Source organism: Ovis canadensis, chromosome 4 (assembly GCF_042477335.2).
Source record: "Ovis canadensis isolate MfBH-ARS-UI-01 breed Bighorn chromosome 4, ARS-UI_OviCan_v2, whole genome shotgun sequence".
Lineage (NCBI taxonomy): Eukaryota > Metazoa > Chordata > Mammalia > Artiodactyla > Bovidae > Ovis > Ovis canadensis.
In genome coordinates, this window is record NC_091248.1 from 129573613 (window position 1) to 129594224 (window position 20612).

At 41.7% G+C, this 20612-nt stretch overlaps 1 protein-coding gene and 1 pseudogene across 7 annotated transcripts in view; one reads left to right on the plus strand and one right to left on the minus strand.

Annotated features, from left to right (window-relative positions):
• Window positions 1–20612, plus strand: part of GALNT11 (polypeptide N-acetylgalactosaminyltransferase 11) — a 54643-nt gene that overhangs the window by 15405 nt on the left and 18626 nt on the right. For 5 of the 7 annotated variants that reach the window (XM_069588778.1, XM_069588782.1, XM_069588783.1 and 2 more), the window contains 3 exons: window positions 12614–12940; window positions 17544–17667; window positions 18980–19146. In XM_069588778.1, coding sequence (XP_069444879.1) covers window positions 12652–12940; window positions 17544–17667; window positions 18980–19146 — 580 coding nt within the window. In that variant the 5' untranslated portion in view covers window positions 12614–12651. Of the gene's footprint in view, window positions 1–12304; window positions 12502–12613; window positions 12941–17543; window positions 17668–18979; window positions 19147–20612 lie in introns of those variants that run through there. The other 2 variants (XM_069588779.1, XM_069588780.1) reach the window with 2 other exon arrangements.
• On the minus strand, window positions 280–1276 carry LOC138439661 (histone-lysine N-methyltransferase SETMAR-like; annotated as a pseudogene).

Sequence of the window (20612 nt, forward strand, 5' to 3'; positions counted from 1 at the left end):
GTAGCATGAGGTGGCGAGTGCCCAGCTGTAGTTGACACCTGAGCGCCATCCTTTGTGAGGGTATACTGAAAGAGTGCCTTCAGTCACACAACCCGGTGGGTTTCACTTCTCTATAGCAAGAGCCAGGATGCTGAGAGGAGCTCCATGCGGCCTCCCCATTCAGCATTCTTAATTCAGTACCCCAGCTCCAGCTTCGCAGCACATGTTTTGGGCCAAACATAATTGCGGTTTTGGACCATGAATTTTAAGTCATTATAACAAGACTCAAACGTGTCTTTATTAATCAAAATACGAACCATCATAATCACATTTTTGCTAATGAGAAGTAACTATTCCTGTAGTGTAAAAATCCATGCTTTGAGATTCAGCAAACCGGTGGAAAGCATTCTCTGCCTCCTGCTGGTTGTGGAAGGATTTTCCTAGAAAAAAGTTGTCCTGGGGCTTGAGGAAGTGGTAGTCCATTGGTGAGAGATCAGATGAATATGACCGATGAGGCAAAGCTTTGTAGCCCAATCTGTTCAAATTTTGAGGCATTGGTTGTGCGACTTGCGGTTAGACATTGTCATGGAGAAGAATTGGGCCCTTTCTGTTGACCAGTGCAGGCTGCAGGCCTTGCAGTTTTCGGTGCCTCTCATCAATTTGCTGAGCGTGCTTCTCAGATGTAATGGTTTCACTGGGATTCAGAAAGCTGTAGTGGATCAGAAGGCAGCAGACCACCAGACAGTGGCCAGGACCTTTTTTGGTGCAAGTTTGGCTTTGGAAAGTGCTTTGGAGCTTCTTGATCCAACCACTGAGTTGGTCATCGCAGATTGTCATAGAAATTCCACTTTTTATCTCATCTCACAGTCCATTCGAGAAATGGTTTGTTGTTGTGTAGCATGAGAGAAGACGACACTTCAAAATGACAGTTTTTTAAATTTGCTGTCAGCTCATGTGTACTGAGCTTTGTCACCTTCGCAGTGTGCTTCAAATGCCAAACGACTGTAGAACGGTCAACGCTGGATTCTTCGGCAGCTTCTCGTGTAGTTTTAAGAGGGTCAGCTGATGATCCTCTCAGTTGGTCGCTGTCAACTTCAGATGGCCGGCCATCGCGCTCCTCATCTTCCAGGCTCTCGTCTCCTTTGCAGAACTTCCCGAACCACCACCGCACTGTACGTTTATTAGCAGTTCCTGGGCCAAATGCATTGTTGATGTTGCATGTTCTCGCTGCTGCTGTACAACCCATTTTGAATTCAAGTAAGAAAATCACGTGAATTTGGTTTTTATCTAACATCATTTTCCTACTCTAAAATAAATATATAAAATAAACAGCAAGTAATAAGTGATTAGCAAAAAAACAAAGCGATAAGTGCACATTAAAATGATGTATAACATAACCATATTTATTTAAGGCTGTATTCCAATATCAAACAGCACAGTTCAGCGGTGCAAAATCACAAGTACTTTTGCACTAACCTATTATTTTCTGTTTTTTTTTTTTTTTAGCATAATAGCAAAACTTAAAGTATCAATCCCTAGCACCTTCAGTGGTGTCTGGCATATAAAACTCTTACATGATTCCAGTAAACTCTTACATGATTCCACTGTAAACTATTACAGTGTTAGCCTTTTCTTTAGAATTATTTAATGATTTTCAGAAGAAAAATGTTAGATTGTTCAGTACATTTAGTAGGCTATGACTGGAAAATTAGTGGAATGATTTTAGTATCGTCTTAAATTGTGCCATTTGTGACAACAGGGATGGACCTAGAAGGTATTATATTTCACTATTAGTGAAATAAGTCACTCATATGGAATCTAAGAAACAAAACAAAGATAGCAAAAGAGAAAAGACTCCTAGAGACAGAAAACAAACGGGTAATTGCCAGAGGGGATGAGGGTGGGGGATGCATGAAATAGATAAGGAGATTAAAAGGTATAAACTTCCAGTTATGTACAGCATAAGAAATACTAGTCAGTGTTCATGTAATAACTCTGTGGTGACAGATGATCACTGAACTTAGCGTGGTGATCACTTTGTAAGGTATAAACATACCCCAGTTATAGTTCAGTAAAAAATGATGACGTCTAATGAAGCTGTCTATGGAAACTGTTTAGCCCCGCTTACGTTATTGTGCTCTTTCCATTGCGCACAACCTAAACAATGTCCTGTAACTTCTTTTGGAACGTGAATGCACCTTAGTCGTTCACCGTAGATGCTGTGCTAATGAGTTTGAAAAGGCGAAAATGCTTGTGTCTTCAGGGGGTTGCTTACAGTAAGTATAGCAATGCTTATACTATAGGCAATTGTTCATTGGGCTGTCTCCAGTTGGTGTGTCTGGAAAGGATTCTTCTCTGATTCACTGTACCTCTCCAGAATCTGAGTGTTAGCCTCTCATTTTCCAACCACAACATGCATCTTTTCAGATCACTCTCTCTGGTAACCTAACTCCAGTGGCCATTCAGCTACCCCAGGGCCCATTGGCGCATCTGCATTTTTTCATCCTGCTTCATTCTTCCTGACCCTCTCACCGCTCCTTGTCTGGCTTAAATCTGTGGCCTGTCGTTCTGATCAGCACATTGCACATACCTTTCCCTGTTCTTCCTCTCTACCACCCTGGCAAAACCGACTCTCAGCTTACTAGCCACCTGTTCCCTGGCAGCTCCCAGACCGTGACTAGAGGAGCATGAAACCACACCGTCTTGTCTACTGAAAATTCACGTCAGCAGGTGGTTAGCCCTTTATTTGGGCTCCCCAGGTGGCTCAGATGGTAAAGAATCTGTCTGCATTGCACGAGACCTGGGTTTGATCCCTGGGTGGGGAAGATCCCCTGGAGGAGGGCATGGCAGCTCACTCCAGTATTCTTGCCTGGAGAATCCTCATGCACAGAGGAGCCTGGCGGGCTACAGTCCATGGGGTCGCAGAGTCAGACACTACTGGGTGACTAAGCTCAGCATAGCCTTTTATTCATTTACATTTTGAAGAATATATTACCTTGGTATCTAACTGCTGAAGTTTTTGCTTTATTAACTATTCAGGTTTATGATTGAAAGTATTTGGTCACGAGTTGTTTTGCATTAACTAACCTTAAATGTTTGTTTTGACCTTCCTTTTAAAAGCTTTCAAGCCTCGGATATTGAGGCCATGGCTATATAGAAGGAATGGCAGATAGTATGAAGCAAAAACCTTTTTATCATGTAGATGCTGGATTCGTTGTTTGTTAGCATAGATTAAGTTTTCAGCCTTTTGATTTTGTCCGGACGTTTTAATTTCTTAAGCAATTAAGGACTTGTTATTTTACTTATAACAGGCATCTGATTGGTTTCCACTTTCTTTATATTTGGGTGTTAACTTCTTGACCTGTTTAAAAGACTCCTGAAATCTTTTGCTTCTGAAGATTTGGAACTAATTATATTTTTAAATGACCAGGTTCTGTAAAGTAAAAAAAAAAAAGACCAGGTTTTGTCAATTCCTCTCATTTTTATAGGTTCCTCAATTTAGTATAATGATTCACTACATAAAAAGTTTCTCTAAAAAGTTACCATAATATAGCTTAAAAAATTCTATTTACCCATAAAATTGTTGAGAGTCAATACATTTTGTAGTTTAGACCAAGGAATCTTGATGTGCTCTTGTGTGAGCCGGGGGTATTATGTGAAAAATCTTGATGGAGTGGGTCAAACCTTATGGGTGAGGAGAAAACTTTTTTCATTTTGCCCTTAGGTGCTGGCAGCCAAGAGGCAGCCGAAAATCATGCAGTGGACAAAGTGGAAAGTAGCCCCTCTTTTTATAGCAGAGAGCTTAATTTCATTTGTGAAACTGGACAGTGGGAGTCCGGTGGGGTTTTGGGGGAACCATTTCCAATAATAAATACGGTTGTCCTGCCTAGTTGTCATGCTCAGTTGCTCAGTCGTGTCTGACTCTTTGCGACTCCATGCACTGTAGCCCACCAGGTTCCTCTGTCCATGGGATTTTCCAGGCAAGAATACTGGAGCAGGTTGCCATTTCCCCTCTAGGGGATCTTCTCCATCCAAGGATTGAACCTGCATTGGCAGGAGGATTCTTTACCCCTGAGCCACCTGGGAGGCCCATACTGTTGTTGAAATAAGATTGAAATAAGATCTCCATGCATAGCATTAAGGTACTGCTTGGCTCAAACAGGATAGTATATTTGTTTGGAAATCCCAGCATTTTGCAAGCACACGATAACCACATTATGGTAATTTTTTCATTTGTTGTTGTTCAGTCGCTAAGTTGTGTCCGACTCTTTGCAACCCCATGGACTGTAGCACGCCAGGCTTCCCTGTCCTTCAGTATCTCTCAGAGTTTGTTCAAACTCATGTCCATTGGGTTGTTGATGCTATCTAATCATCTCATCCTTTGTTGCCTCCTTCTCCTCTTGCCTTCAATGTTTCCCAGCATCAGGGTCTTTTCCAATGAGTCAGTTCTTCACATCAGGTGGCCAAAGTATTGGAGTTTTAGCATCAGTCCTTCCAATGAATATTAAGGATTGATTTCCTTTAGGATTGACTGGTTTGATCTCCTTGATGTCCAAGGGACTCTAAAGAGTCTTCTCCAGAAGTTTTTTCATTAATTTCAACAAATATTTATTAAATGTTTGCTGTGTTAGCTTTTGTTATAAGCTCAGGGGATACTGCAAGAAACAGAACAAACAAAAACTCTTGCTCTGATGACGCGTACATTCTAACAGGGAGCAGACAGACAATAAGTAACATAATGAATAAGAAATTAATGTATGTAAGAGGGTGGTAAGTTGTATGGAGTAGGGAGGATGGGACATGCTAGTGTTTGGTGGTTGAGTTGCAGTTTTGAACCTGCTTGTCTAGACAGAACTTTGTGAAGAAGGTAATAATTGAGCAAAGATTCAATAGTGGTGAAGCTGTGTGCTAAGTCGCTCATCTCGTCTGATTCTTTGCGACCCTATGGACTATAGCCCACCAGGCTCCTCTGTCCATGGGATTCTCTAGGCAAGAATACTGGAGTGGGTTGCCCAGCCCTCCTCCAGGGGATCTTCCCGACCCAGGGACTGAATACGTGTCTCTTACATCTTTTGCATTGGCAGGTGGGTTCTTTACCACTCGCACCACCTGGGCTGGGATGGAAAGTGTTCCAGGCAGAGGGAAGAGCCCATGCATAATCCCTTACACATTTAGTGACCCATAGGGAGACTGATGTCCTTTTCATTATAGGGGACTGGAATGCAAAAGTAGGAAGTCAAGAAACACCTGGAGTAACAGGCAAATTTGGCCTTGAAATGCGGAATGAAGCAGGGCAAAGGCTAATAGTTTTGCCAAGAAAATGCACTGGTCATAGCAAACACCCTCTTCCAACAACACAAGAGAAGACTCTACACATGGACATCACCAGATGATCAACACCGAAATGAGACTGATTATATTCTTTGCAGCCAAAGATGGAGAAGCTCTGTACAGTCAACAAAAACAAGGCCAGGAGCTGACTGTGGCTCAGATCATGAATTCCTTATTGTCAAATTGAGACTTAAATTGAAGAAAGTAGGGAAAACGGCTAGACCGTTCAGGTATGACCTAAATCAAATCCCTTATGATTATACAGTAGAAGTGAGAAATAGATTTAAGGGCCTAGATCTGATAGATAGAGTGCCTGATGAACTATGGAATGAGGTTCGTGACACTGTATAGGAAACAGGGATCAAGACCATCCCCATGGAAAAGAAATGCAAAAAAGCAAAATGGCTGTCTTGGGAGGCCTTACAAATAGCTGTGAAAAGAAGAGAAGCAAAAAGCAAAGGAGAAAACGAAAGATATAAACATCTGAATGCAGAGTTCCAAAGAATAGCAAGAAGAGATAAGAAAGCCTTCTTTAGCAATCAATGCAAAGAAATAGAGGAAAAGAACAGAATGGGAAAGACTAGAGATCTCTTCAAGAAAATTAGAGATACCAAGGGAACACTTCATGCAAAGATGGGCTCGATAAAGGACAGAAATGGTATGGACCTAACAGAAGCAGAAGATATTAAGAAGAGGTGGCAAGAACACACGGAAGAACTGTACAAAAAAGATCTTCATGACCCGGATAATCACGATGGTGTGATCACACATCTAGAGCCAGACATCCTGGAATGTGAAGTCAAGTGGGCCTTAGAAAGCATCACTACGAACAAAGCTAGTGGAGGGGATGGAATTCCAGTTGAGCTATTTCAAATCCTGAAAGATGATGCTGTGAAAGTGCTGCACTCAATATGCCAGCAAATGTGGAAAACTCAGCAGTGGCCACAGGACTGGAAAAGGTCAGTTTTCATTCCAATCCCAAAGAAAGGCAATGCCAAAGAATGCTCAAACTACCACACAATTGCATTCATCTCACATGCTAGTAAAGTAATGCTCAAAATTCTTCAAGCCAGGCTTCAGTAATATGTGAACCGTGAACTTCCAGATGTTCAAGCTGGTTTTAGAAAAGGCAGAGAAACCAGAGATCAAATTGTCAGCATCCACTGGATCATGGAAAAAGCAAGAGAGTTCCAGAAAAACATCTATTTCTGCTTTACTGACTATGCCAAAGCCTTTGACTGTGTAGATCACTATAAACTGTGGAAAATTCTGAAAGATGGGAATACCAGACCACCTGACCTGCCTCTTGAGAAATCTGTATGCAGGTCAGGAAGCGACAGTTAGAACTGGACATGGAACAACAGACAGGTTCCAAATAGGAAAAGGAGTATGTCAAGGCTGTATATTGTCACCCCGCTTATTTAACTTATATGCAGAGTACATCATGAGAAACGCTGGACTGGAAGAAACACAAGCTGGAATCAAGCTTGTTGAGAGAAATATCAATAACCTCAGATATGCAGATGACACCACCCTTATGGCAGAAAGTGAAGAGGAACTAAAGAGCCTCTTGAAAGTGAAAGAGGAGAGTGAAAAAGTTGGCTTAAAGCTCAACATTAAGAAAATGAAGATCATGGCATCCAGTCCCATCACTTCATGGGAAATAGATGGGGAAACAGTGTTAGACTTTATTTTTTTGGGCTCCAAAATCACTGCAGTTGGTGACTGCAGCCATGAAATTAAAAGACACTTCCTCCTTGGAAGAAAAGTTTTGACCAACCTAGATAGCATATTCAAGAGCAGAGACGTTACTTTGCCAACTAAGGTCCGTCTAGTCAAGGCTATGTTTTTTCCTGTGGTCACGTATGGATGTGAGAGTTGGACTGTGAAGAAGGGTGAGCACCAAAGAATTGATGCTTTTGAACTGTGATGTTGGAGAAGACTCTTGAGAGTCCCTTGGACTGCAAGGAGATCCAACCAGTCCATTCTGAAGGAGATCAGCCCTGGGATTTCTTTGGAAGGACTGATGCTGAAGCTGAAGCTCCAGTACTTTGGCCACCTCATGTGAAGAGCTGACTCACTGGAAAAGACTCTGATGCTGGGAGGGGTTGGGGGCAGGAGGAGAAGGGGACGACTGAGGATGAGATGGCTGGATGGCATCATGGACTCGATGGACGTGAGTCTGAGTGAACTCCGGGAGTTGGTGATAGACAGGGAGGCCTGGCGTGCTGCGATTCATGGGGTCACAAAGAATCGGACACGACTGAGCGCCTGAACTGAACTAAGGAGACTGTGTCTAGGATGAAAGGAATGAGGGGAAAATAGTGGGAGATAACAGTTGGAGTATTACATAGGGACTTTTAGGTCATTGTAAGGAACAGAGGGTCACAAATACCTTTCATATTATCTTTTAAAATTAGACCTAATGAAGAAAAAGTTAACATTTGTTGAAGCCTAACCTTCCCCTGTTGTCCTGAGCTGCTTAATGGCAGAGCCCTTGATCAGCACGCTCTGGCTTCTCTGTGATTGGAAATGTTGGCTGGCTTCCTCTCCTGGCCCCTTGTGCGTGGCTCCCTTCTGTGTTCCCTGTCAGGGAGGCCACGGTTGAAGTGGGAAGGCCTGGAGTGGTTTGAGGAAAACAATCTAAATATAAATCTCCTTACACAGTTGAAGTATGGATGTGAGAGTTGACTCATTTGGTGATGGACAGGGAGGCCTGGTGTGCTTCAATTCATGGGGTCGCAAAGAGTCGAACACGACTGAGCTGAACTGAACTGAACACAGTTGAAGAAGAGATTGGCTTCTTACTCACAGTTCTTTATGGAATCAGAGCAGCCTGTACAGGTCGTCTTTTTATTACTGTTTATTTTTTGGCTGTGCTAGGTCTTTGTTGGAGGACACAGGCTCTGTGTGGCTGTACAGTGACTTCTCGTTGCACAGTACAGGCTCTAAGGCATGTGGGTAGTTGTCGTACATGGGCTTAGTTGCTTCATGGCATGAGGGATCTTAGTTTCTGGACCAGGGATCGAACCCATGTCCCCTGCAATGACACGCTGATTCTTAGCCATTGGACCACCAGGGAAGTCCCATGAGGTTAAGTCTTAAACTAAAGAATTTCATGGCCTTTTGAAGAATTAGTGCTTTTGTTTTTGTTATTATTTGCTTGTTTTTTCCCTATCTCCAAGCAAATATTTTAGAAAGTTATAACACCTGTTTAAGTTAAAATCTAATGTTTCACTGAAGAACTGTGGACAGAGGTTCGTGACATTGTCCAGGAGGCAGTGGTAAGACCATCCCCAAGAAGAAGAAATGCAAAAAGTCAAAATGGTTGTCTGAGGAGGCCTTACAAATAGCTGAGAAAAGAAGAGAAGCTGAAGGCTAAGGAGAAAAGGAAAGATATACCCATCTGAATGCAGAGTTCCAGAGAACAGCAAGGAGAGATAAGAAAGCCTTCCTCAGTGATCAGTGCAAAGAAATAGAGGAAAACAATAGAATGGGAAAGACTGGAGCTCTCTTCAAGAAAATTAGAGATACCAAGGGAGTATTTCATACAAAGATGGGCACAATAAATGGACAGAAATGGTATGGACCTAACAGAAGCAGAAGATATTAAGAAGAGGTGGCAGGAATACACAGAAGAACTGTACAAAAACGATCTTCTTAACCCAGATAACCATGATGATCTGATCACTCACCCAGAGCCAGATATCCTGGAATGCAAAGTTAAGTGGGCCTTAGGAAGAATCACTAGGAACAAAGCTAGTGGAGGTGATGGAGTTCCAGCTGAGCTGTTTCAGATCCTAAAAGATGAAGCTATGAAAGTGCTGCACTCAGTATGTCAGCACATTTGGAAAACTCAGCTGTGTTCATAGGACTGGAAAAGTCAGTTTTCACATGTATAATATCATATGTGAAACGAATTGCCAGTCCAGGTTCAATGCATGATACAGGATGCTCAGGGCTGGTGCACTGGGATGACCCAGGGGGATGGGAGGGGGGTCAGGATGGGGAACACGTGTACACCCGTGGCGGATTCATGTTGATGTATGGCAAAACCAATACAATATTGTAAAGTAATTAGCCTCCAATTAAAATAAATAAATTTATATTTAAAAAGTCAGTTTTTATTCCAGTCCCAAAGAAAGGTGATGCCAGAGAATGCTCAGACTATACCACACAGTTGCACTCATCTCACAGGCTAGCAAAGTAATGCTCAAAATTCTCCAAGTGAGGCTTCAAGAGTATGTGAACTGAGAAATTCCAGATGTTCAAGCTGGATTTAGAAAAGGCAGAGGAACCAGAGATCAAATTGCCAACATCCGTTGGATCATAGAACAAGCAAGAGAGTTCCAGAAAAATATCTACTTTTGCTTTATTAACTACGCCAAAGCCTTTGACTTTCTGGATCACAACAAACTGGAAAATTCTTCAAGAGATGAGAATACCACCAGACCAGTTACCTGCCTCCTGAGAAATCTGTGTGCAGGTCAAGAAGCAACAGTTAGAATTGAACATGGAACAGTGGACTGGTTCCAAATTGGGAAAGGAGTACGTTAAGATTGTATACTGCTTATCTAACATCTATGTAAGTACATCATGTGAAATGCTGAGCTGGATGGTGCACAAGCTGGAATCAAGATTGCCGGGAGAAATACCAGTAAGCTCAGATGTGCAGAGCAGAAAACAAAGAACTAGAGATCCTTTGTGAAAGTGAGAGGAGAGTGAAAAAGTTGGCTTAAAACTCTGCTTCAGCAAATGAACATCATGGCATCTGATCCCATCACCTCATGGCAAATAGATGGGTAAACAGTGACAGACTTTATTTTTGGGGGCTCCAAAATCACTGCAGCTGGTGACTGCAGCCATGAAATTAAAAGACACTTGCTCCTTGGAAGAAAAGCTATTGATAGCTTATGGTGAACGGTGTCAGATTCTTGATCTCCAAAGATTTAGTTTCAGGACCAGGCTTGATCACTCAAGCGCTTTTGTGTAGCAGAGTTTTATCAAAGTACGAAAAGGGACAGAGAAAGGTTCTGACAGAGACCTCAGAAGGGGATGGAGAATGCCCACCTCACTAGTCTTAGCAAGGGAGTTATACACTGTTTTAATTAGTTATTACAATAAGTCAAAAGAATGTCTCAAGATTGTAAAGATCTTACTAGACCCACAGTTTGCATTTTAAGATAACAGGATTAGCCAGACGGTTTTCAGGAAGAAGAAACTGTCCTCAAGCAGGATACATTGTTTTCATAGAATCCTTAGTATAGTTGCTTGTTGTGTTCCAGGCTTAGAGAAAAAAAGTGTCTTTTTAGTTTTCTGTGACTGTGACAAAGGAATGTAGAGAGAGAGAGAGAAAAAAAAACAAACAAACCACGTTTGTCTTTTCCTCCTTGAGAATTCTAGACACCTATCTCCACTTCCAGAGCACCAGACTCTTTTTCTCCTCCTCAGGGATCCTGGACTTCTTATCAACCTGCCTAGGAATTGACTCTCTCACATGAACAACCTAGACAGAATATTAAAAAGCAGAGACAGTACTTTGCCAACAAAGGGCTGTCTAGTCAAGGCTATGGTTTTTCCAGTAGTCATATATGGATGTGAGAGTTGGACTACAAAGAAAGCTGAGCCCAAAGAATTGATGCTTTTGAACTGTGGTGGTGGAGAAGACTCTTGTGAGTCCCTGTCCTGAATATTCATTGGAAGGACTGATACTGAAGCTGAAATTCCAATACTTTGGCCACCTGATGTGAAGAGCTGACTCATTGGAAAAGACCCTGATGCTGGGAAAGATAGAGGGCAGGAGGAGGAGATGACAGAGGATGAGATGGTTGGATGGCATCACAGACTCGATGCCCATGAGTTTGAGCAAGCTCTGGGTATTTGTGATGGACAGGGAGGCCTGGCGTGCTGCAGTCCATGGGGTCAGAGTCAAGAGTCAGACAGGACTGAGTGACTGACTGACTGAACTGAATGTTTCACCTCAATGTTTCTACTCAGTATTGTCTGCAACATTTTGTTGCAAAGTTACAAATTTGTAACTTTAATATTTTCCTTTGTCTTAATGGCTCCATTCACTTTGCTTAGAGAAAGTTTTCTTCCACTTGCAAATAAAGACCTTTTTCTGTGCCCGTCTCTAGCTTAGACAGTGCTGTGGCTGACCTGGCAGCACTGTGGTGTCCGCCTCTCCTTTTGTGCGGTGGTCGTTTCCCACTGGTGTTACTGTTGTGGGATGTTTTTGATTGTTTGGGTACTGGTGTTTTCTTTTGTCTGTCAAGCTTTTGAATTGACATGTGGTGAAAGAACTAATAGTTTTTGGTTGGCAGATAGCTAAGAAATTGAACCATTTGCTGTCTTTTGGGCTTTTGGCATAACATTGTACAAAACACCTTAATTTTTGAGTAGGAGCTTACGGATGCTGATTTGTTTTGTCCTGGTTTGGGGGGCATGATAATTTTTGAAAAAAATTATTTTATACTATAGAAGTTAGTAATGTATAAGTAGTATTGCTTTGTAGATTTCTTCTGTTTGTACATGACTTAAATATTGTTTCTCTGCTCTCACGCTCAGTGAAACGATTTTATATGTGCAGTGGGCTCTTTACAAACAGTTCCTGAGGGGGCTGTATGAGGACTCCATGAAGACCCGATATTACAAAAAGCTTAGGAAAACATTGCTGTTCGGTGCCCTATTGTTTCTAGGACATTGTAAGGAGAGGGAAAATGGGATTATTTGAACTCTGTCAGTTATAAATTTGAAATGAAACTGTTGAATCTAGAGTGGGCATTAGGGCAGGTTTAATCTTTGATTGGAAGGGTAAACTTTTTAAAAGTTGCTTATTTATAATAACAGATTTTAATGTCCTTGGATTAAAAGATGTAGTCTCATAATTTGACAATTAGAGGGGACCTTAGACGTGCTGCCATGATTTGTGCGTACTTCGTTTTACTTATGAAAAGTTAGAACCTCAAAAATACGAGCAAAGTGAAAGTGGTCCAGATCAAAGGTGAAGAAGTAGGTATCCATTAACCTGGGCAGATGAATAAGTCAACTCTGTTGCTGCTGTTGGTTTTCTCAGCACTAACACAACTGGTCTGTGGTTTTACTTGTTGAATTCCTTAATTTTTTTATTCAGTGCTATCCCTGTATCTTCTTACATTTGACTCTTTGTTAATGACGCACACGGGGTCCTAAGTAAATTGTTCAGAAGTGTTACTTGGGAGTTTGGGAAAACAGTGAATATAAAATTGGCGTCTTATTTTTTCAGTGTCTTAAAGTGTCTAACATATTTATCCTTCTCTTTTAGGAACTTGAAAATGGCCCTTCAGCAATGCTAGGTCTATAATGGGAAGTGTCACAGTTCGATATTTCTGTTATGGATGCCTTTTTACATCTGCAGCCTGGACGCTTTTGCTTTTTATTTATTTCAACTTCAGTGAAGTGACTCAGCCACTTAAGAATGTGCCCATCAAGGGGTCTGGGCCCCACGGACCATTCCCCAAAAAATTTTATCCCCGTTTCACTCGAGGTCCAAGTCTAGAATCACAGTTCAAAGCGAACAAAATTGATGATATGATAGATAATCATGCTGAAGATCCAGAAAGAGGCAACGTGAAATTCTCTTCTGAATTGGGTAAGTGTACCTGATATTTGCTAGCAATGTGTCGAAGTATTTCATCGTGGGAAGCGCAAATATTCTTTACATCACGTATTGTTCAGAGGACCAGACATGTGACTTTTTTCTGTACTGATGTATTTTGTTCATGAACTAGCTGGGGTCCTGTGATTTTTGCAGACACAGTAGGCAGTTATATTCTATTTTGTTCAGTTCTGACTTCAATATTTTATGAAGACTTCGGAGAAACTGTGAGGTCCAGAATTGGAGGGAGGAGGGAGAGGGCAGAAAGGAAGAAAAATTAAGTGGTTGGCAAGAAAATGGAACCTATGGGGGAAGATTTTAATTGCTAGCATTATTTAATAAGGGAAAGCAGTGGTTGAAAAGTGACTATTTTAACATATTTTGAAAGGCAAAGTTAAAACAGGACATAAACCACTGGGTTTAGAATTGAGACTGCTACTGCTACTGCTAAGTCAGTTCAGTCGTGTCTGACTCTGTGTGACCCCATGGACTGCAGCCCACCAGGCTCCTCCATCTATGGGATTTTCCAGGCAAGAGTACTCGAGTGGGGTGCTGTGGCCTTGGGACTACTTATATCTAAAAAGATGTCCACTTAGAAGAATTATTAAGGTGCTAGAATATGTTTATTAAATATAGGAGTTTTTTTTATTCCTCAAAAATTACATTCTGTTCAGTTTGGAAGCAAGACTGAACACTGCAGTTCTAGAGTCCTGGTTTCAGCAAATTTTATTTTAAGGGATATATGAGCCATTTTGGTTGTCTTTAAAACTTAAGAACTTTGATCTTCATTGAAGAATCAAATAATAAGTAATTTAAGAGTAAAAGCATATAGTGGGAGATTGAAAGATTCACAGAATATAAAGGAAATGTAAAAACAGATTTCATCTGTTTCTAGAATTTAATCATTTCCTAATACAGGAGGTCAAAAGTATTGAAAATTATATGAGGAAAAGGAAGCTTTTATTTTTCATAAAATATACCTTCTATTCATTTTCAAACAGCCATTGGGACCTTTTTAAAAGCATTAATGGGAAATTTTCTAATTTTTTGTTTATAGTAATTTTTATAAAATTTTTATAAAGTTGTAACATTGGGTTTGCCATTTTTAATGGACTTTGCCTTTGAATATCGTAGAATTGTAGATATTTGAAGTGACAAACTCAAATTACCCATCTGAAACACTAAATTCTTTATAAAAGATCCTAAAGATCACAAAACAATTAGAGCTAATAAATGAATTCAGCAAAGTCGCAGGGTATAAGATCCACACACAAAAGCTAGTTGTATTTCTGGACATTAGTGATGAACAGTCCAAAAGTAAAATTAAGAGAATAATCTCATTTACAGTGGAATCAGAAAGAAGTACTTAAGAATAAACCCAGCCAAGGAGGTATAAGATTTGTACATCAGTTGTGCTGCAGAGCACAACAGAAAGAAATAAAAATAGACCTAAAAAACAGAAAGGCGTCCTAGGTTCAGGGATGGAATGCTTAATACTGTTAAAATGTCAGTGCCACCCAAAGCAGCTCACATTGAATGTAAACCTTATCAAAATCCCAATGGCCTTTGTTGAAAAGATGAACTAGCTGAGTCTAAAGTTGATAAGGAATTGCAGGGTGCTCTGAAGTCTTGAAAAAGAACAGAGTTGGAGAACACACACTTGTTTATTTCAGAACTTCCTAACACTGTGATGCTGGCATAAGGAAAGATAGGTACATCTCAGGATAGACTGAGAATCCAAAAATATACCCTCCGACGTCTGTGGTCAAGTAGCATCTATGGTAACACCCAAGAACAAGTAACATGTGTGGGTAGCTGGTTTTCAGAAAGGGGTGCTTAGAGCAGCTGATGTGGACAGGATGGTCTTTTCAGCAAATGGTGCTGGGCCAATTAGATATCCCCATGCAAAGGAATGAGGTTGAACCCTTACCTCGTATGGTATTAAATTAACTCAGAGTGGATCAAAGACCATAAAACCCTAGAAAAAAATCTTCGGGATAAATCAAATAATAAATTGGGAAAACACTGCATTCTGTATTTCATCCCCTCACACCTGTGTATCTGTAAAACAGCATTCTTAAGAACAAAAGTCTACTCGACTTTAATTTTTTCCTGTTATTATTTGCCCATACAAAAAAAAAAAAGTGGCAGTGAAAATGCTCAGTCCTAACCCCTGGACCACCAGGGAACTCCCTTACTTGACTTTTAAAATCTGATGTTTTCCTGAGTATTTGGCCATGAAATCTTTTTCTTCTTTTTAACTTCTACTAATAAAGTAATGCTCAAAATTCTCCAAGCCAGGCTTCAGCAATACATGAACATGAACTTGCAGATGTTCAGACTGGTTTTAGAAAAGGCAGAGGAACCAGAGATCAAATTGCCAACATCTGCTGGATCATCGAAAAAGCAAGAGAGTTCCAGAAAAACATCTATTTCTGCTTTATTGACTATGCCAAAGCCTTTGGCTGTGTGGATCACTATAAACTGTGGAAAATTCTTCAAGAGATGGGAATACCAGACCACCTGACCTGCCTCTTGAGAAATCTGTATGCAGGTCAGGAAGCAACAGTTAGAACTGGACATGGAACAACAGACTGGTTCCAAATAGGAAAAGGAGTACGTCAAGGCTGTATATTGTCACCCCGCTTATTTAACTTCTATGCAGAGTACATCATGAGAAACGCTGAGCTGGAGGAAGCACAAGCTGGAATCAAGATTGCCAGGAAAAATATCAGTAACCTCAGATATGCAGATGACACCACCCTTATGGCAGAAACTGAAGAGGAACTAAAGAGCCTCTTGAAAGTGAAAGAAGAGAGTGAAAAAGTTGGCTTAAAGCTCAACATTCAGAAAATGAAGATTATGGCATCCGGTCCCATCACTTCATGGAAAATAGATGGGGAAACAGTGGAAACAGTGTCAGACTTTATTTTTTGGGGCTCCAAAATCACTGCAGATGGTGACCGCAGCCATGAAATTAAAAGACGCGTACTCTTTGGAAGAAAAGTTATGACCAACCTAGATAGCATATTCAAAAGCAGAGACATTACTTTGCCGACTAAGGTCCATCTAGTCAAGGCTCTGGTTTTTCCAGTAGTCATGTATGGATGTGAGAGTTGGACTGTGAAGGAGGCTGAGCCCAAAGAATTGATGCTTTTGAACTGTGGTGTTGGAGAAGACTCTTGAGAGTCCCTTGGACTGCAAGGAGATCCAACCAGTCCATTCTGAAGGAGATCAACCCTGGGATTTCTTTGGAAGGAATGATGCTGAAGCTGAAACTCCAGCACTTTGGCCACCTCATGCGAAGAGTTGACTCATTGGAAAAGACTCTGACGCTGGGAGGGATTGGGGACAGGAGGAGAAGGGGACGACCGAGGATGAGATGGCTGGATGGCATCACCGACTCAATGGACGTGAGTCTGAGTGAACTCCGGGAGTTGGTGATAGACAGGGAGGCCTGGCGTGCTGCGATTCATGGGGTCACAAAGAGTCGGACACGACTGAGCGACTGAACTGAACTGAATGTCCAGTGGCATTAGTTTTCCATGACTCGACTTCAGGAAATGCTATTACAGGGGAGTCATTCTTTGAGGAGAGGCTAAATGTTTGATGTCGGGAAGAGAAAGTAAAAGGAAGCTTACTGTTCTAGGTGAAGGTGAGATTTCTGACAGTGTGAGAGCAAAGGTGTTAAATCATAGTGATTTTGATTAGTTCTGTGGTGGACCTTCTTGACTCTGAAATTGATTAAAGTCTGGAACTGGAGACTTTTTACAGAAAGGGTTATCAGTAGTCTAATTTTCTAGGGGAAGAGTCCATATAAAAACTTGGGGTAAAAAAATTTTTCTAGAAAACAGAACCAAAAAACCCCCTTGCCCAGTTAATTGGGGGTTGTTGAGATCCATATGGGGTTCTGTAATCTGTTGTTTTTAATGGTATAAATCATCATTAAGTGTCTTTTTCTCTTGGTCATAGGTAAGTTTTTTTTTTTTTCTTGAAAATATTCTTAAATTATGGCTAATGAGCTGTAATTTATGGTTAAGGTATGCTTGCTTTCTGAGCTAAACTGAGGAAAATTTGACTTAAACCTTGATATAGTTTTTTGAAAATGGAGACAAACTAGGTTTGAGAAACATGGCTGTCACCTATGTATAAGAAGTTAAAGCCACGACTCTCTCTCTTTAGATTCTGGGGCTCGTTCGCTTTTCGGGCTGCACTGCCGCTTTGCTGGGCCCCCTCTAGCTGTGGCGAGCAGGCGCTACTCCTCGTAGTGGCGAGTGGGCGTCTCATGGCGATGGCCCCTCTTGCTGCGGAGCACAGGCCTAGGCACCTGGGCTTCAGGTTGCAGCACGTGTGCTCAGTAGCTGGGGCTCACAAGCTCTGGAGTGCACGCTCAGTGCTTTGGAGCACAGCTTGGTTGCTCCGTGGCGTGTGGGGTCTTCCTGGACCAGGGGTTGAACCCGTGTTGCCTGCATTGGCAGGCGGATTCTTACCCACTGCACCACTATGGAAATCCCCAAGATGTTCTTGAGATCATAACAGGAATTGTAGCATTCATTTCCAGATTTAATTCACTGACTGTGACTTCATTCTTTTGCAGGTATGATTTTTAATGAACGTGATCAGGAGTTGAGAGACTTGGGGTATCAGAAACATGCCTTCAATATGCTTATCAGTAACCGCTTGGGCTACCACAGAGACGTGCCAGATACGAGGAATGCAGCGTACGTTCCTTCTGAGTTTCTGTTCGCTGCTTTAATGACACAGCGCTTTTAGTGTGGTATAGTAAGTCATGGGGGTGGTGGTAATAATCTGCAATTAGGCTTCGTCATTCAGGATACTAGAAAATTTAAGACAGATGTATTTCCACTCTTAACTGTGCTTGAAGCCACATGGTCTGAGATTGTACTGACAGGGTTCTAGAGCTTGCTGTGTTTCTTTTGAAATGTAAAATAATGGGGAAAAGGAGGGAGGTACTAATTGCATATCATTAAGTAACCTTCTGAGCATATGTTTATTTTAAATGTTTGTTTAGTGGATTCATAACAAAAAGGAATTCACATCAGTGAAGAATTCTACTCATGATCTCACTTTTCTGTTTTCATTCTTTTTGTTTTTTCAAAGGCTTTTTTTTCATACGGTCAATCGCTCATTTAGTATCTGTCGGGGGAGGTTGATAAGGAAGTGAGTAACTACAGTAGCACAAGAATGAAGGCTGTGATAGGGCCGGGTGAGCCAGGGCCCCCACACCAGAGCGACCAGGGACGGCGTCAGAGGGACGGCTGAGCAGTGCTGTGCCCCAAGGTTGTCCCCTGACTGGGAACAGGCTGAGCCAGAGATACACCGTTTGTCGAAGGGACTGAAATAGTTCTGTTTGCCTGTAGTGAAAGAATGGCAAGAGGGTGAAAGTAGGTAGGCCCCAGCTGTAAGGCATTGTATGCTGTGCAGAAGAACATGGAATTCCAGATTTTATTTTTTAAGTCAGTGGTGGGTTTTTTTTTTTTCTTTTTTTTTTTTATTGTGGTCACTTAAAGCCACCTAGCCTTTTTTAAATCAAAGAGCTGCTTACATGGAAGCTCGTCCATTAACCTGACATATGTCATGGTTTACTCAAATCTTTTTATATGATTGAGCAAAAATTAAAAATTTCAAATACAGATATTCATATTTCCTTTTGAAACTTCATTGAGAAGAAACTGAACATCAGCTGTTGAGTGCTGCATTAAAAACTTGCAGTGATTTCAGTAAAAACACATTTTTGTGTAACCTGTGTACCAAAGAAGAAAAAATTCAAGTTTTAAAAACTTGAATTGACTTAAAAATAAGCAGAGTAGCAGGAAATGGAGGCAGAAATTATTAACAATTATAAAACTCTTGAATAAGAAGCCACATTAATTCCTTAGCCGCTTTTTAATAAAAATTGTTAATGATGTAAAGAAGAGGCTCAACAAGGGAGCAGTTAATGTTCAGTGAATGATAACCTAAAACATTCGAGCTTTTTGAAATGTCAGCATTTTCTGATATTCGTCTTTACAGGTGTAAAGACAAGTCTTACCCGGCGGATCTGCCAGTTGCTAGCGTTGTTATTTGTTTCTACAATGAAGCTTTGTCTGCCTTGCTCCGGACGGTGCACAGTGTCCTGGACCGCACGCCAGCCCGGCTCCTTCATGAAATTATCCTCGTGGATGATGACAGTGACTTCGGTGAGGAATACTGTAGCTGGCAGTGTGGGGTCTCTGCTTTGGTTCACTGTAGTGATGCCCATCAGCTGTTCAGTCCCAGAAAGATCGGAGGGCCCTCATGCAAGCACTTGCAACAGAGCCAGCCACGATCGCACGCCCAGTTAGAGCGTGATTTCCAAGAAACCGCATTATCTGTGTAATGTTTTCAAACTATGCTACCCAGATTAGGCTCTTGAATTTTCCCCTTGGCTTACCTTTTTATTTTTTTATTTTATCTTATTTTATTTTTTTTGGCTTACCTTTTTAAAGTAGTATTTTTATTTTGGAATAATCACAGATTTACAGAGTTACAAAGGGCCCTGCCCCTCCACCCAGTTTCTGCCATTGGTCGCGTCGTCATAGAAACACAGTATTGAACCCCTGAGCATATTTCTGTAGCCACCACTGTAATCAAGGTGCAGACAACTACTCCATCACCCCAAAGAATCTCCTACCTGCTACCACACTGTGTTCACACGCACCTTTCTCCCCACACATCCTTAATTCCTGGCAACCCTCATCTCTGTGATTTTGTTCCCATCTCTATGGTATTGTCATTGGGCTGTTATATAAACAAAATCACACAGTAGGTGACCTTTTAGGATCAGCTTTAACTTGGCAAAATGCTTAGGCCTAGATTCATCTTGTCAGTCTGTCAGCCTCAGCTGCCTCCAGGTAAAGTGGATGGCGTTGTGATGGCCCTTAGGTGGCCTCTGAATGCTGGTACTTTATGCTTCAGCACAGACTTCTTTCAGTTCAGCTCAGGCGTGTCCGACTCTTTGAGACCCCATGGACTGCAGCACGCCAGGCCTCCCTGTCCATCACCAACTCCCGGAGTTCACTCAGACTCACGTCCATCGAGTCGGTGATGCCATCCAGCCATCTCATCCTCGGTCGTCCCCTTCTCCTCCTGTCCCCAATCCCTGCCAGCATCAGGGTCTTTTCCAATGAGTCAGTTCTTCGCATGAGGTGGCCAAAGTACTGGAGTTTCAGCTTTAGTGTCAGTCCTTCCAAAGAACACCCAAGGCTGATCTCCTTCAGAATGGACTGGTTGGATCTCCTTGCAGTCCAAGGGACTCTCAAGAGTCTTCTCCATCACCGCAGTTCAAAAGCATTAGTTCTTCGGCGCTCAGCTTTCTTCACAGTCCAACTCTCACATCCATACATGACACTGGAAAAACCATAGCCTTGACTAGACCGACCTTTGTTGGCAAAGTAATCTCTCTTCTTTTTAATATGCTTCTTACCTTTCTTTAATTCTGCATAGACTCTTCCTAAGAGTGATTTCGTGTACATAGCAGGATGGAGGGCAGTCCTCAACCTTGTGAGAGGTGATATTCCCATTTTACAGAGGAGGAAACAGTAATTTGCTCAAGATGTTACCTGGTAGAGTTGAAATTAGACCCAAGGAATCGACCTGCCAGTGCAGGAGACTCAGGTTCTATCCC